Consider the following 18,580-nt stretch of genomic DNA (forward strand, 5'->3'; position numbering starts at 1 on the left):
TCTACAGCTTCTGAGAATCCAAAAAGAGCCACATATTGATCAATTATGCTATGAAAGCTGTTTTAATGTCAAGTTGTGATTGAATAGCCTTTTCTTAGTTATGAAATAGTTTGATAAGCAGAAAATGTCCACCGGCCAATGACATGACCACATTGAAATGGTCTATATATTAGGATCTTTTATGATTTCCCACAAGTAAGAATAACTGTGTCAGCTATAGTATTATGTGGACAGCATTCAAAAGTAAATCTGACCAGCATTTAGGCGCATTTTGTCGTAATGGATAACATCCAATAACAATATAGTACGCCTAAAATAATGACTCGCAAAATAGCAAAGCAATTAACCCAGTGCATGACCACAGACACACAAGGCGGAAGGTGTAAAAATAGCCAGCACGTTAACGCAATGATATTCATCTCCAGCATATGATCACTGCTGCTGCCCATAAATCATATTGCATAAAAAGGCCAATTAATTAGGCTTGGAAGGAGACAGATTCCCGCTTGAGGAACCCCCCACCCTCGGAGCAGACCTGAGCAATGCCCTCAGTCTACAACACGCTCTGTCAGGAACACTACAGCATGTTCCTCATTTCCTCTAATAAAAGCCGCAGACTGTGGAGTGACTCCCGGGCCAGAGAAGCCCAGGACAAAAACACTCTCCTTTGTGTTTCTGCTGGTGCGCGCACGACTTAACTGCCTACCGCAAAAAGCTGGCGCACGCATCCAGCCCTAAAGCCCGAGCTGATGTCCCCAAATGCCGATGTAGCTTTAATATGCGTGGCCAGCTCGAGTCACAGAGCTGAGAGGAGGGAGGAGGAGGAGGGAGGGAGGGGGTTATATGGGTCCGATCCGCTGCTTTCACGAGCCCCAAGTGTCCACATTCAGTTACAATGGTGGATTTCTCTAAGCGCGCGCCCACAAAAGTTGACTTCGCTCCATGCAACGGCGAAAGCGGTTCATACTCTACCTGATTCTCCATAGTTCACCGGCCTGACGAAGGTCCTGTTTATTTACAGAAGGCTTTTGAGCGGCTGCTCCCGACTCCTCATTGTGTGTCAATTCCAGCCCAAAACCGGAAACTAGACGGTTCCCCTCCCCTCTCCGGACCTCTGGCATGCACCCAAAACAGAAAGCACTCCTGGCCAATCAGATGCCGTTTAGAATGCGCTTTACGCCGCTCCGCCAATTGAAAAGCGCTATGGGCGGGACTTCCCACAGGCTGCTTGTACTGGTAGGTAATAATTAGAGATTAGCCGAACCGAAAGGATGTGTGTGTGTTTGTGTGTGTGTGTGTTTGCAGTCTGCTGTTGTTATTTTTTTCTGAATGATTTTCATTTCTGTTTCTGAAAACAATTCATGTTGCACAAACAGCTATGTTGTGATTGGCTGCTGAGGGCATGCCTCTGTGTTCTCTGTTTAATTGAGGGATTACAGTAAATAAATAATTAATGGCTAGAGATTTCATTTGGCATTTCAAAGGGAATCATTTATTTTATATACTAATATTATCAGGGGCGGATTTAGTGATTTTGGGGTCCTAAGCAATTCCAGCCATGGGGCCCAAAAATTAAAAATGCACCTTTAATTTTATTATTATTATTTTTGCTGTTTTTTTCTTATATCATCTGATTTCCTTTTTCTGTATTTCGTCTTAATGCAAAATAATAATAATAGTAATAATAATAATAATAACATTTAAAGCACCTTGTAAAACGTTTGAAATTATTTGTTTTCCTAAGATGAATTCACAACTAAACATAAATAAACTATTTCATTTTTACAACTAAATCTTTACTGATTTGACTGATGGACTGATCCATGATTGAAGGTGGGAGACACATCTGCACAGATGTATTAATTACTTTTAAATAAAAAAAATGTGACCCTCAACATACAAAATATGATAGAAAATAATGTTACATATAATTTATAGTATCATTTATACGTCTAGGTATTTATTTGGGGGCCCTTAGCTTTTTTGGGGCCCTAAGCGGCCACTTATATTGCTTATTGGTTAAATCTGCCCCTGTAAAAATGCAGGGTTCCACACAATTCATTCACGTTGTCCCAACACAAATCGATTAAGTTAACTTAACACTTTAAACAAATTTATGTGGATTGAACATTAAAAAATTAAGTTGTTTCAACCAAATCTCAAGAATTGTGTTGATTCAGCTTATTTTAAATATGTAGTTTGAACAAGCAAAAACATTTTTGAGTGTACTTTATTGTAGTAAACCGCTATTTTTAGGATATTTGGTTGACACTACTAAAATTTTGGATACAATGACGAAATTTATATAAAATATATATTAAATACAATTCATTTAACGTGCTGACTCAGAGTCAGATGTAACCTCCTATTGTGCTAAACTTGCTTTTAGGCTAAATCTAATAGGTAAACAAACTCGAATACAATGTTATACTGGCATTTAAAAATATCAGAATTCATCATTAAAAAAAAAAAAAATATATATATATATATATAGTAAAAAAAAAATGTCCAATTCAATCAGAGTAAATGATTACTTGAAAACAGGTTTAGATTTACCATTATTCACATTAAATTGTACACTTGATGGCGCTGTGTCGGAAGTCTGGGTGGTTGAAGTATTCATAACCTCGAGTTGACCCCATTTTCCTTTTACACAAATAACACGTAACAAGCATCATTGTAAAGTTCGTCTCATTGTGCATTTTAGTATATCTCATTGTGCTATTTGAAATACTATTTAACATCAATACTTCAAAGTTCAAACCCTCATTCATGTGCTATTAACGCTGTTGTCATTGAAAGGTAATTCATCATTAAAATAAGGTCAAAAGTTAAAACACAATATGTAGATATATAGAGATTTATACAATATTTAAATAATAAATATAATTATTATCTAATTATATTTATTATTTATAATGCAGTAAAATGAATTAAGATTTAAAAATCGCACAAAAAATGTTCACAATCCCAGTTATTACATTTGTAAACAAACGTTTGCATCATTGTTAAGAGAATATTAATTTCATGAGTCTTATATCAAACCGACTGTCAATATAACATTATAAGTTTCACCCAAGAATCAAGTAGTGCCGATGACAAATTGAAGCCTCTGATTTGTAAATCAAGTAAACTACAGAATGTATTGCACATACATTCAATTCTGTCACTACAGTGCAAATATTCATGTCCACGTAACAACCACATGCTGATTGTAATGAAAATACAGTCTCAAAAGGAGAAATTCACACATACACATTTAGGTTCTGTGAAAAATACAAAGAAACAACCATAACATGCAACATTCATTTCACTTCAGTCCTCACAGAGATTCAGCTCTTTCTCACATCAATTATTCACCATTTTTGAAAGTTGAAGGCTGGTCCCAGATCAGAGTTACACCAGTCAGCTTTAAATATGAGATCTGTTCATGTTTGCTAGCATGTTTTCCGGGTCGTATTGGTGCCTTTGAGGACGATGTATGGCAGGCCAATGGCCCAGTTATTCCGGGGCCAGTACTGCAAGTCCGGGAGGGAATAAGGGATCTCCTGACTAGCATCCAGGTATGCAATCAAAGTGCTAGCATAAGCAGTGGCCATTACAATCAAAATGTGCCTGAAATGAGAAAAAAAAAGGGTCACTAGATTAAAAGGACAGTCGTAAAACTAGATAATATAGTGAAACTAGTGAAAGAGTAGTCTACGTTTTTATTTAACATTTATTTTAACATAATATTTTATTTTTATTTAAAAAATAGATAAACAAATATTTAAATATATAAATCCTACATCTGTTTTTTATCTAATTGTATTAGGAGAATATGGAGCTAAATTTCAAGGTGCAAAAACTGAGAAAAAAAATACACCGTTTGGTGATATTGCTGATTTACATGAGCAAAAAGTAATAGTAAATGTAAAATCTTTATAATGGCTCTGTAGTTTGAGTTTTGGGGCAAATGTATACAATACGAGACAAGAATCAAGGATGATTATTATTATTATTTTTTTTATTGATTCAGACACCAAAATTTAACATCTCAACCTCGAAAGCCAGATGGGAACATGCCTTTAAAATGAATAAATAAGTAAGTATCTAAGTAACTAAGTAAGTAAGTAAGTTAGTAAGTAAGTAAGTAAGTAAGTAAGTAAGTAAGTAAGTAAGCAGTTAAGTAAATATATATGTAGGTAAATAAGTAAATAAGTAAAAAAAATAGTAAATAAGTAAATATGTAAATAATTAAGTAAATAAGTATGTAAGTAAATAAGTAAGTAAATAAATAAAAAAGTATAAGTAAAAAGTAAGCAAGTAAAAAAATAAGCAAGTAAATAAGTTAATAAATATGTAAATAAGTATGTCAGTAAATAAGTAAATAAATAAGCAAGTAATTATGTAAATAAATGAGTAAATAAGTAAATAAATAAGCAAGTAAATAAGTAAATAAATAAGTAAATACGTAAGTAAATAAGTAATTAAGTAAGTAAATAAATAAGCAAGTAAATAAGTAAATAAATAAGTAAATACGCAAGTAAATAAGCAATTAAATAAGTAAATAAATAAGCAAGTAAATAAGCAAACAAGTAAATACATAAGTAAAAAGTAAATAAATAAATAAATAAGAAAGTAAGTAAATAAGTAAGTAAATAAATAAACAAACAAACAAATATGTAATTAAATAAGTAAATAAATAAATATATAAGTAAATAAGTAAATGAGTATATAAGTAAATAAGTAAGTAAATAAGTATAAGTAAATACGTAAGCAGGTAAAACAAATAAATAAGCAAGTAAATAAGTAAATAAGTATGCAAGTAAATAAGTAATTAAATAAGTAAATAAATAAGCAAGTAAATAGGTAAGTAAATAAGCAAGTAAATAAATAAGTAAATAAACAAGTAAATAAGTAAAAAAACAAGTAAATAAATAAGTAAATAAGTATGCCAGTAAATAAATAAGCAAGCAATTAAGTGGATAAGTAAATAAATAAGCAAGTAAATAAGTAAATAAATAAGTAAATACATATGTAAGTAAATAAGTAATTAAATAAATAAATAAATAAGAAAGTAAGTAAATAAGTAAGTAAATAAATAAATAACTAAATAAATATGTAAGTACATAAGTAAATAAATACATAAGTAAATAAGTAAATGAGTATGTAAGTAAATAAGTAAATAAATAAGCAAGTAATTAAGTATAAGTAAATACGTAAGCAAGTAAAACAAATAAATAAGCAAGTAAATACGTATGCAAGTAAATAAGTAATTAAATACGTAAATAAATAAGCAAGTAAATAAATAAGTAAATAAATAAGCAAGTAGACAAGTAAAAAAACAAGTAAATAAATAAGTAAATAAGTATCTCAGTAAATAAATAAGCAAGTAAGTAAGAAAATAAGTAAATAAATAAGTAAATAAATAAGCAAGTAAATAAGCAAGCAAAAAAGTGAATAAGTAAATAAAAAAGTAAATAAGTGAATAAGTAAATAAGTAAATAAATAAGTAAATAAGTATGCAAGTAAATAAATAAGTAAATAAATAAGCAAGTATATAAGTGAATAAGTAAATAATTATGCAAGTAAATAAGTAAATAAATAAGTAAACAACCAAGTAAATAAGTGAGTAAAAAAGCAAGTAAATAAACAAGTAAATAAGTGAATTAGTAAATAAATAAGTAAATAAGTAAGTAGTTAAGTAAATAAATATGCAAGTATATAAATAAATAAATAAATAAATAAATAAGTAGTTAAGGCAATAAATATGTAAGTAAATAAATAAATAAATAAATAAATAAATAAATAAATAAATATATAAATAAAAGAAAGAAAGAAAGGTGCTATATGGATAATTAGGTAATCCTGATTTGCTTCAGTCTACTAAGTTATTCTAAGGCAAAAAGACGTGTACTATTGGCTTAAAAATGATTTCAGTATAATTCAACAGGGTTTATACAGGGTTAAATTGTTCAATGTACAGCAGGATATAATGGCTCACTCACCAGATACCGTGCAGATAACAGAAGTCCAGTTTCTGCCAGAAGCTGCAGCCAAAGCGATCGCTAATCCAGCATGAGATGGCCAGAACCCACAGGCCAATGGAGGCCCAGGCCAGACGCAGCACTCGCTCATCTGTGCAACTGCTCCACAAACAGATCAGTGTTGAATGAGACGAGGAAAAAAGCAAGAGAGCAACAGAAAATAAACAAGATGGACTACAAGTACCATTTATATAGTCTTAAAGGGATAGTTAGGCGGTTCATTCTGCTGTGGCGACCACAGATCATTAAAAGGACTAAACCAAAAAGAAAATGAATGAATGAATAAAGGAATAGTTAATCAAATAATAAACATTCACTGTTAATTGATGCTCACTAAGCCTTCCCAAAATGTTTTTAAATGAAGCATTAAATGTGATTCTTGGCTGATTCATAAAATTCAGGTTAAAGGGATAGTTCACCCCAAAAATAAAAAGACCTCATCATCTACTCTCACTCATGTGGTTTTAAATCTTTATGAGTTTCTTTTTTCTCTTGAACACTAAAGAAGATATTTTGAAGAATGTTGGTTGCTGGGACTCATCGACCTCAATAGAAATGAAAATGACAGAAGTCAATGGGTTCCAGCAAACCAACATTTTTCAAAATATCTTCTTTAGTGTTCAACAGAAGAAAGAAACTCAAACAAGTTTTAAACAAATAAATAGTCAGTAAGTGAGAATTTTTATTTTTAAATTAGTTTAGATTCAACTTTATTGTCATTACACATTAACAAGTACAAGGCAACGAAATGCTGTTTAGGTCTAATCAGGAGTGCAATAGCAGCAAGTGCAGGACACAGGTATAAGTTACAACTATAAACTATAGTGATCTTTACAGATGGATGTACTGTGAACATTATATACAGGTTGTATTAACTATGAACAGAGATTTCAAGAGAGGATTATATGTAAAGTTTGTTATTAATTATCTATGGAGCTAGATCAGTCTAAAAAAATAACACCTTTACGAAGTACAATTCATATATCCACAGCACAATTCACATTGACACAATCCAGTTTAAAATTCAAAACACAATTCATAAATACAACACACAATTAGTGAATTCCCAAGTAAAAATTAAAAATATTTTTGCCAAATAAATTAGATTTGTGTATTTATGAATCGTGTTTTGAATTTACAAATTGGATTTACGTATTTATGAATCATGTTTTAAATTTACAAATTAGATTAGTGCATTTATGAATTGTGTTTTGAATTTACGAATTGGATTTGTGTATTTATTGATTGTGTTTTAAATTTACGAATTGGATTAGTGCATTTATGAATTTTTGAATTTATGAATTAGATTTGTGTATTTATGAATCATGTTGCGAATTTACAAATTGGATTAGTGTATTTACGAATTGTGTTTTGAACTTATGAGGTGGATTGTGTAAATGTGAATTGTGCTGTAAATTATATTTTGTAAATGTATTATTTTTGAGTCTGACCTGGCTCCATAATAATCCGAGTTATGCAGATAGATGTGAACATAATTACAAATATATATGTTCAGTGGGTATGTACAATTCAAGATGAATTTGTGCAATTTTAATTGTGCAAATATTAAATAATAGATAATGCAGTGTTTATGGGGAGTGTAAGTTATGAGGAGAGTGTGGGGGTGCAAGAGGGAAGGCAAAATTGTAAGCAAAGCAAGCAACATGAATGTGCTCCAGACTGTTGCGAATGTCTGTTGATAGAGGATTATACTGTTGTAAATAAAGTAAGTTTTTTTGTACAGACTGTTTGTCTGATTGTTTTGCTTCATAAGACCTTAGCTGCCCTTTGCACTTTTAGTTTTCATTTAGTGTATGCATTTAGTACAATCTTTGACCACACTATACAGCCTAAAATTAATTAAGCTTGACTATTCATGCTTACTAGGCATGTGTATATTTTAGTAATGTGGACACCAGGCATAACCGCGACAAAAGGTTTTAAAAATAAAACACATTAGTGTAAACGGCACCTTAGTGTATGGCAGGGAGTCACAGGTATTCATTTTGTTTTGCCTGTATATGTATTTGTGACCCTCTCTGGCCTGAGAGGGAGTAAATTAAACTATTCCAACAATTATATAAGCACTAAAACAATGTCAATAGGCTTGAAGTGGTAAAGGCTTTACCTCTTTAACTCCACAAACAGAGAGTAGAGGATATGGATGGCGAAGCAGTTGAGAGCGTAGGCATTGGCTGTAGGTTTGACAAAAGATGACAGAGTACTTATGATAGTGATGATCAGCACCAAACGAGCGAAAGATGTCCTGAGGAGAATAAAACAAAGAAAGAGAGCAGAATTAGACCGTCTTCATGTATATGTACTTTTATAAACTATTGTTCTAATGTTTAGACACAGTTTAAAAAAAGTCTCGTATGCTCAGCAAGGCTGCATTTATCTGATTAAAACGAAGACAATTTTAGAAAAAAGTGCTCCAATTTAAAATGTTTAAATCGTAAACAGTTTGAAAATGTTCAAATATACATTTAAATTCTAATTATTTTAGTAATAAAAAGGCTAGATTTTTAAAATCCACTACTAACATACACACCTAACATGCGGTCCTTCAGTAATTATTATATGACTTGATGCTAAAGAAAAGCTTCTCATTGTCATCGCCGCTTAAAGGGATAGTACACACAAAAAAGAAAACTGTTTTCATTTACTCACCCTTCACTTGTTTAAGACTTTATGAGTTTCTTCTGTTAAATATAAAAGAAGATATTTAAAAAAAGAAGCTGAAAACCTTTAACCACTGACCTCCACAGTATTTGCTTTTCCTACTATGGAAGCCAATGCTTACAAGTGTTCTGCTTTATAACAGAAGATAGAAAGAAAAGGTTTAAAGCAAGTGAAGGGTGAGTAAATGATCACAGAATGTTTGTTTCAGGGTGAACTATCCCTTTAATATATAGTTTCCTGGATGCTTTGATGAATAGAAACGTCAAAAGAACAGAAATTATATGATTAAGTATTTTATAATATTACAATGTTACATTATTGATTGATTTAATACATCCTTACTGAAGAATTAATATTTTTTTTTAAAAGAATAATAATCACATCAGTCTTTAAGGTCAGCACAAAAAAATACTGTTTTTCATTCGCATTTATATTTGGAGACTTTGGGTTTTTTGGAGTTTTGTTTTAGTCTGATGTAAAGTAAACATCTAAAATGTATTTAAAAGTGTGTTTTTTTAATCCAATTTTTCAATTTGGTTATGTTGATTTCAGTTACAATAAATGCATATTTTTAATGTCTATTTATTGTTTTTTATTCTCCTGCAAGAAGCCACACATTTGAACCTCAGTAGCACTAACATATTTTAGCACTAACATAACATAAGTTAACATAGTTTTACTCAAATACTCTAAAGGCTCTTACGGAAGTAATTTTTATCACACCATTTGGCTGACTATATGTTTTCTACAAAGAATTGAGAAAATATGTGTTTTCTGGATGATTGAGTGATTCCCTAAAAGTCTCTTCTTGTAAAAACCTTAGACTAATCTTAAAACAAACATTTTGAATCTGACCTTATACAATCTTCTGATTTTGGTACAGTAAATGTATTCAAATTAGCATATTTCATGAAACACTCCTCTGCATATGTAAACGACATTTTATCTCAAAATCATAAGTTCAAAACATTTAAAAAGTAAAGTGACACCCAGATCAAGGCAAGTTTTGCCAAAATTTGTGGGTGTAGTGCACAATAGTGCTGTTTTTTTATTATTTTAATAGCTATGTTAAAAGAGGCTTTTAAACTTTTTTATTAGCTTTTCAAATACTTTGGACTTGATTTTGTTGTTTATCTTTATACATCTCTTATTCAAAGAGCATCGACGCATTAATTACCCCAGAAGAACTGTTTGATTTTGAAATTATGTACAGTATCGTTTAATATGTTTGCAATTTTTCTTTTCTAATCAATCTACTGAGGAACTATGGTGAAAAGTCATTCATTCATTTGTTTTCGACTTTGAGTCTCTGATTTATCAGAGATCGCCACAGCAGAATGAACCGCCAACTATTCTGGCATATGTTTTATGCAGCAGATCCTTTTCCATCCTCAACCCAGTACTTAGAAACACCCATACATTTACACATACACACACATACACTATGGCCATTCAATTCACGTACACCGCATGTCTTCGGACGGTAAGGGGAAACCGGAGCACCCAGAGAAAACCAGCACGAACATGGGGAGAACATGCAAACTCCACACAGAAATGCCAACTGGCCCAGCTGGGACTCGAAGCAGCGACCTTCTTACTGTGAGGTGACAGTTCTAACCACTGAGCCACTGTGCCGCTCATGGTGAAAATTAGTAGTTATTTTTTACCTATTCACCTGCCAAACCAGTGAAAAAGATGCAGTACAGCATCATCAACATTGTTTCATCACCAGTCATCTCACCTAGCTATGAAGCATTTAAATATTAATATAAAGCTGGATGAACCCTACTGAGAAAGCAGTGGAATGCATCTCTCCCACAGCGAGAGCAGAATATGATGCTGCAGGTTAAAACAGGGTTACTGTTACACAAACTAAACGTTGTAAATGGATCCATTAATTGCTCCTATTTTTACAGAAGTGCAGACGCAGCTCTCCTAACAGAAGAAGACATGCTATTCATGCCTCACAAGTGGGACGGAAATATGATGACCATGAATATGTTACCTGTCCTTAACGAAGGAAGGGAAGTGTTTGCGGGGAAACCACAGCGAGTAACCAATAGCCAAAACCCACAGGATGGACAGCTCATCCAGCATCTGGCCCATAAAACTCAGAGTCATGTGGAAATAGATGGAGAAGATACCTGAAGAGACGGAGAGAATGAAACCATGGAGTGAAAAGGAATTATGGAAGTAAAAAGATGCATTTTGTTTGGTTTTATGGTTATCCTAGAATTGACTACCACATTTCATTTTTTAGGGCTAAATGCAAGTAAAATAGTAATAAAGTTGACTTTAATAGGTTGAACATATATGAGGTGATGGAATTTCAGAAGCAGCATTAGCATTTTCAGCTAATTCAAATTTAGCTTAGCCTTTAACTCCAACTAATAATACATTTTATAAACATTTGTAGTTATTATTATTATAAAAATTTTAGAACATGTTTAGACATTCAAATGAATCAATCAATCAATAATCAATCAATAATTATGTTGTGTGTTGATTTGCATATAAATCGTACACTCACTGGCCACTCTATTAGGTACAACTGTCCAACTGCTCGTTAACGCAAAATCAGCCAATCACATAGTAGCAACTCAATGCATTTAGGCATGTGAACATGGTCAAGATGATCTGCTGCAGTTTGAACTAAGCATCAGAATTGGGAAGAAAGGTGATTTAAGTGACTTTGAATGTGGCATGGTTGTTGGTGCCAGATGGGCTGGTCTGAGTATTTCAGAAACTGCCGATCTACTGGGACTTTCATGCACAACCATATCTAGGGTTTACAGAGAATGGTCTGAAAAAGAGAAACTATCCAGTGAGGGGCAGTTCTGTGGGTGTAAATGCCTTGTTGATGCCAGAGGTCAGAGAAGAATGGCCAGACTGATTCAAGCTGATGGTAAGGCAAAAGTTACTAAAATAACCACTTGTTACTACTTAGGTATGCAGAAGAGCATGTCCGAATAAACAACACTTGAGGCAGATGGGCTACAGCAGCAGAAGACCACACCACTTCTGTCAGCTAAGAACAGGAATCTTATGCTACAATTCGCACAGGGTCACCAAGAAAAATATTGAAAAAACATCGCCTGGTCTGATGAGTCTCGATTTCTGCTGCAACATTCGGATGGTAGGGGCAGAATTTGGCGTCAACAACATGAAAGCATGGATCCATTCTGCCTTGTATCAATGGTTCAGGCTGGTGGTGGTGTTATGTATGGGGGACATTTTCTTGGCACACTTTGGGCCCATTAGTACCAATTGAGCATCATGTCAATGCCACAGCCTACCTGAGTATTGTTGCTGACCATGACCATCCCTTTATGACCACAGTGTACTCATCTTCTGATGGCTACTTCCAGCAGGATAACATGCCATGTCATAAAGCGTGAATTATCTCAGACTGGTTTCTTGAACATGACAATGAGATCACTCTACTCAAATGGCCTCCACAGTCACTTGAGCTTAATCCAATAGAGCTTCTTTGGGATGTGGTGGAACGGGAGATTCGCATCATGGATGTGCAGCCATCAAATCTGCAGCAACTGCGTGATGCTATCATGTCAATATGGTCTAAAATCTCTGAGGAATATTTCCAGTACCTTGTTGAATCTATGCCACGAAGGATTAATGCAGTTTGAAGGCAAAAGGGGGTCCAAACCAGTATTACTAAGGTGTACCTAAAAAGTGGTCAGTATATATTTGAAGGTTTTTAGCATTTTTTTTGTTCATATAAACATTGTTCAATTTATTTAGCTGCATTTCATATAACATGATGAATTATTAACATACATAGAAAATATATTTAATGCAGGAAATGTGTCAAATTATTGGTGATATAATGTTTCAAGATTCAACATTACAATTATATTTATTTTCAACTTTCATTCGTAAAACAACCCTTATTCTCACATGTATTTATTAAAATATATAAAGCATATATTATCATACTAAATTTTAAATAAATAAAAACATTCTTAGTGAATAACAGTTTTATTGATTCTTAAACAATTACAAAATAGAGTATCTCTGTACAGAATCAAACCTTTACCCTGTAACAAACCTAGACAAACTAGTCCCCAACCAAGGCATTGCAATCACACCTTGGCTATACTTTTTATTTTTTGATTTATCTATTATTATTATTTTTATATTTAGATTATTTTTCTGAATATACCTAACAAGACATTTATTGGTATATAAACTATTGTGACACCAAATGACGGTCTAGTGGATGCCTTAGAAGGTGTCACAAATGTTTATTTTATTTTTTATTTTACCAATAAATGTCTCGTTGGGTATTTTTAAAAACATAAATCATCCACTAGAATGTCATTTGGTGTCTCATACACATGAATATGATAGTTCTTATTGTTTGCTCAAAGAAACATAAAATATACAGAGGAATAAAATACATTTACAAGAACTGTTTCTTGCCCCTTCTGACCCATAGAGTAGACCTGGATATTAAGCAATGCTGCCCCCTGCTGGATTACTAACAGCACAGCCCTTCTTTGATCCACTGTCACACTTACCTACAAACACCATCATGATCCAGACCAGATGCACAGCCAGGTTCCTTTCCTTGGCATACGGGTGTAGCAGGTACAGCATTATAGGTGAGATCACAAAGAAGATGAAACTGCTCATCTGAAGTGAAAAAAAATGTGAATCAAACACTCAACAACATTTGATATTATAGCAACCATATTGACTTCTGCCCATTTTGTATTGGCTTTTTGAATGAGGTAGGACTATGAGTAAAACCTGATTGGGCTGAATTGGTGCTTATTGTGCAGATGGATAGGTGTAACGTTGCTGAGTCAGTCTCATTAATGTGGGTGTAGTTTCTGGATGAAACCATGGCACTTTTAGCATTATGACATGGAGACTGCAGCAATTAGCATAGTTAGCATGGCCTTGAATGGGATTCCTCTGGTATTATAGCTGCTGGATTGAAACTGTGCTGGAGTGTAAAAAGATTTGTGTTAACATGCTCATACCGTGTTGAAATATTCCACAACATTCTCCGAATGTTTATAGTTGTCCTCACACCAGTCCACCTCAGAGCTCTCGTAGGAAAACACGCCTGCCATTTTGACAAAGGATGGAAATGAGGGGATACCTGAGAAAGGGAGAGAGTGTTTTATAATGATATGTCAAAAATACATCTCTGTGTTGAGAAACAAAACCCTTGCCATGGTGCCAAAGCTTGTTGTCTTTACACAGAGGACTGTTCCGGACTCTATTGTGACACAATGGAGCTACCGAACAAAAGCAAATCTCTACCTTTCTGGAGTCGCTAGTAGATGTGGAGGCACTCAAATCTTATTAAAGGATAATCCAGTCTTTTCTGTCTGTGTGTTTACAGCTTAAGGTGTGGTGACTTTTAACACTTTATGGCATGTTTTTGTAGGTGGAATTCATATGATCAAGTATTTGTTTCTTTACAGAGTTCAAGTCGGTCAAGCTAATTTACTGCATTCCAGTTCAGTGCTTAAAAGAAGTTTATGTGCTAGACAGACATTTGATCTCTGGGACAGTTCACATCAAAATGAACATTTACTCACTATGTACTCACCCTCAAGTGCTTTCAAACCTTTATGAGTTTATTCCTTCTGTTAAACACTGCAGGGCCATTTATATCAAAGTGGATATTTAGCTGCAATGTTGGTGTTTCTTAACATCCAGTTTATATGTAGTGGGTTGTTAGCCCAACGCTCAACCCCCAAATCTGAAGGTCCAGGACAAACACACATACACTACGGCCAATTTAACTTATTCAATTCACCTTCAGCACATGTCTTTGGACTATGAGGGAAACCAGAGCACCTGGAGAAAACCCACGTCAACATGCAAACTCCACAGTGAAAAGTCAACTGGCCCAGCTGGAACTCAAACCAGCGACCTTCTTGCTGCGAGCGCTATTCATTATGCCACCATGTCACCTAATTTCCATTAAACACTAATAAATATGTTTTAAAGAAAGCTGAAAACCTGTAACTGTTGACTTCATTAGTAGAAAATAAAATACTATGGAAGAGAATGGTTACTGGTTTCCAGCGTTCTTCAAAGTAACTTCTTTTGTGACACAAAAAAGTAAATAAATGAATGAGTATATTCAGTTTTGGTTAAACTATCTCTTTAAAATGATTTTAAAAATGCAGAAATAAAAGTTTTTATTCATTATATTTTTTAACAAAATACATGTCTTATATCATCTCTAAAGGGAGGTTCATTCATTTCTGCATAAAAAAAGAAGTGTAAAATCCTGCTGAATGGTTTGCTGAGCACCGTGCTATAAGTCATACATGTTTTCAAAGGGCACTCTACAGAATGTTTTCTATATTGTAAAAAAAATGTAAATCTACACTCACTTCCACCAGAGCAGCTTTTTAAAAATCTTTGTTTCTGTTATTGGTGTCAGTGTGAATGGAAGGACAGCAGAGAAAAATATTATAAAGAAATTGCATGAGTGGCATTTCAGGCATGAAAAGGCGTTTCAGTAAGCAAATGATTTAGTATCAAACAACACACATTTGTCGTCATCTACCGTCAAAGGAATAAGAGAACAAATTATTTCAAGAAAAAAAAAATCGACTCGCTAAAGGATTCAAAATCGTTTTGAATTGAAATTGAACGCTTCTGAAAGGTTCTCTTTACCTCTTTACCAGCAATTGCTTGACAGTGCAACAAAGTTACTTTTGGTGACGGTTATTGTTTCCATTTTCACCACAAAGTCATCTTTATGATCTCATGAGGTTTTCATAGTGATTGTGTGCAAGGTGCGAATTACAGGGGGGTTGGGTCGATTGACCCCCTTAATTAATGCTTGATCCCGCTGAAGCACATCAAAACATGTAGCCTAAGTAATATGTATTCACAAAACACATTTCTTGTAAAATTGGTGTTTATATCTGCATGTAGCCTAAAAAAAGAAACTACTACTGAATAAGTTTAACCCCCCATCAATATATATATATATATATATATATATATATATATATATATATATATATATATATATATATATATATATATATATGTATATATATATATATATATATATGTATATATATATATATATATATATATATATATATATATATATGTATATATATATATATATATATATATATATATATATATATATATATATATATATATATATATATATATATATATAATTCGCACACTGATTGTGTGTGCCATATAGTGCAGTACGTTTCAATAAAAAATATATAAATATCCAGCTGACAGTAGTGTACTAAACTACTAACTGTCATAAAGATCACGTGGTTGTTTTAAATCAATACTCTTTCAATCACACATTGTAGATACAATATCACAAACCCAGCAAGATCAAATAACCACCACACATTTAGCGCTGTATCCGCTCTGTGGGCCTATCATTACCCCGCAGAGCACGCATCATTGAGCTGGGAAAAGTGAATCCTCTGGATAATGAATTAATTGGTAGGGGAGCACAGCACAGACTTACAGGGAAAGCAAACAAACACTACCATAAGCGCTAACGATTAACATAACTGTCTTATATAAACGCTCTCTAGTCGATAACAGCCAAAGGATAAAAAGCAGTAGACCTTCTCTTACCTCTGGAAAACGCATCCACCGCCGAGCGCTCCATGTGTCAGGTTTAAGTAGAGGAGAAATGTCCCCGATCCTGTTACTCGGGTCCCGGTCTCTGACATCACCTGTGGAGGGTTCAGGTGAAACCGAGCGAACGGTGGCATTTCTCAATTGAGCCACTGTATCTTGCTGTCAGCTTGCTATGCGGACAGACCAGAATCATGCGGTTTTACATGTGAACGGCTGGCACGAGCCGCGGCACAGGTTTAACAAGCTGAGGTCAAGTTTACCTGCAGCTCACCTGTCGACTCTCTGACGCCATTCGGCCCATTAACCGCGACATTTACCTACAATTTCTCTATTTAATGCATTCGCTAAAATGAAACCACTTCAAATGGAAAGTGTGGGCTTTACAGCACCTCTTACATAAATATTGACCATAGCCATATTTTCCCCAGCTGTTCTCAGAACTGGGAAATTATTTTTTCGAAAATCAAACATTTTAATAGCATTTATTTATTTATTTAGGTTTACAACATTGTATAAAGGTGGGTTATCAATTGTTAAGATGCAAAATCCTCTACCATCTGACATTTTCTTCCAAAATAAGCATTTTCTTAAGCTCCGGTTCAGTAATCTTTACTTTTATGGGTCATTATCACCATAAAGTGCAGAAATCAGTCATAAAGATTGAATCAATCATATTAACATAATGTGAAATAATTAAATTCTGATGTTTTAATATAATTGGTTAAGCCTTTACATATGGAACTAGATCAGTCTCAAAAATAACACATTAAAGAAAGACAATTCATAGCCTATATCCACAGCACAATTCACATTTACAAAGTTGTGTATTTACGAATTGTGTTTTGAACTGACAAACTGGATTTTGTTAATGTGAATTGTGCTGTGGATGTATGAATTGTATTTTATAAATGTATTATTTTTGAGACTGATCTAGTTTCATACTCACACACATGCAGGTAAAATTATAAGTGTTTTGAAATATGTTTTTGTCCATTTTTGCCATATTCTTTCATTAAATGGATGTGACTTTGTCATGTCCCACACTGAACAGCCAACTTCAGTGAGTCTAAAAAGTAGGTAAATTAGATCAAATTAAAAAGATTTTTAAATCTTCTTATTGTTTCTAACAAGTTATTTGATCAGATATGTCATTTTGATAACTTTTATGTTTTGTTTTCATAATATTATTAATCATTTTGCATGTGTTCTTGAAATTGCTTTCCACCCTGTCATGATGTGGTAAATGCCCCCTTATTTACTCATTGGCATCCCCATGCCCATTTTGCCTTTCTTTAGAGGTGGTTAAAACATCTGATGTGCACACAGTGTGCACACTGTAATAAATAATACCCTCTATCTACTCAATAAAATTGAGGTAACAGATTACAAGCAATTTTATAAATTAAATTCAACAAATATGAATTGAGTAACAATTAATTGTTTAATCAATTAAATAAACAAAACTCTCTAAAACTCTCAAAGGCACTTTGTAGTGCTAATAATCCTTATCCTGATAAATACAGTATTTTCATTGCCATAATTTCACCAACTTGTCCTTCACTTCAAAACCTGTTTGTCTTTCTTTTTTCTGTTGAATGGTGTTTTGATGGACGCTGGAAACCTGTAACCATAGACTTCCATAGTATTTGTCTTTCTTTCTGAGGAAGTCTGCTTTCTTTCAGCTTTCTTCAAAATGTCTTTAGCGTTCAACTGAATAAAGAAACTTAAAGATTTGAAAGCACTTGAGGAAGACTAGAGAGTAGATTTCATTTTTTGAGTTAACTATCCCCAGTTCAAAAGAAAATGCCAGATGGCACTTGGAGGACTTTGCATCTGAATTCTTTATATCGTTCCTTAATAATTAATTTAACAATTCACATTTATTTGTTTCGTTTTTTGTTTGTTTTAAACCTGACTTCAGGTCCTCACCATTCATATAAACACAGCCTTTTTCCTATATAGCTCTGATAACATTGTTTGAACATTTCAAATAACATTGATGTCATTTACATCTTTTTGCTTTTTCCTCAAACTAATATGGCAATGTTTTCATCTGTGGAACAGAAAATCTGATTTATAAACTGATTTCTTTACACATCTCAAGTCATTGGCTTTGTGTTGCCTGGAAATAAATAAAAACATCTGAAAACATGACACCTTTTTGTGTATATTTTCGGGTATTTAGTGCAAAACATGCTTTGTTAGTAGTAAATTTCATAATATATTATTTTAATATATGCTAA

General features: G+C 33.2%; 2 protein-coding genes across 5 annotated transcripts in view; both read right to left on the reverse strand.

Moving 5' to 3' along the window:
- Positions 1 to 1,086, reverse strand: part of mllt1a (MLLT1 super elongation complex subunit a) — a 36,508-nt gene extending 35,422 nt beyond the window's left edge. For all 4 annotated transcript variants that reach the window (XM_087264514.1, XM_087264512.1, XM_087264513.1 and 1 more), the window contains exon 1: positions 973 to 1,086. In XM_087264514.1, coding sequence (XP_087120640.1) covers positions 973 to 984 — 12 coding nt within the window. In that variant the 5' untranslated portion in view covers positions 985 to 1,086. The remainder of the gene's footprint in view (positions 1 to 972) is intronic.
- A 1,128-nt stretch (positions 1,087 to 2,214) lies between these two features.
- Positions 2,215 to 16,644, reverse strand: acer1 (alkaline ceramidase 1). The gene is given in 7 exon segments (NM_001017603.2): positions 2,215 to 3,615; positions 5,991 to 6,128; positions 8,158 to 8,295; positions 10,717 to 10,855; positions 13,253 to 13,367; positions 13,721 to 13,842; positions 16,332 to 16,644. Coding segments are annotated over 6 exon segments (801 nt in total). The 5' UTR covers positions 13,814 to 13,842; positions 16,332 to 16,644; the 3' UTR covers positions 2,215 to 3,437.
- Positions 16,645 to 18,580: the final 1,936 nt, after the last annotated feature.

Source organism: Danio rerio, chromosome 8 (assembly GCF_052040795.2).
Source record: "Danio rerio strain M-AB ecotype USA chromosome 8, GRCz13ab, whole genome shotgun sequence".
NCBI lineage: Eukaryota > Metazoa > Chordata > Actinopteri > Cypriniformes > Danionidae > Danio > Danio rerio.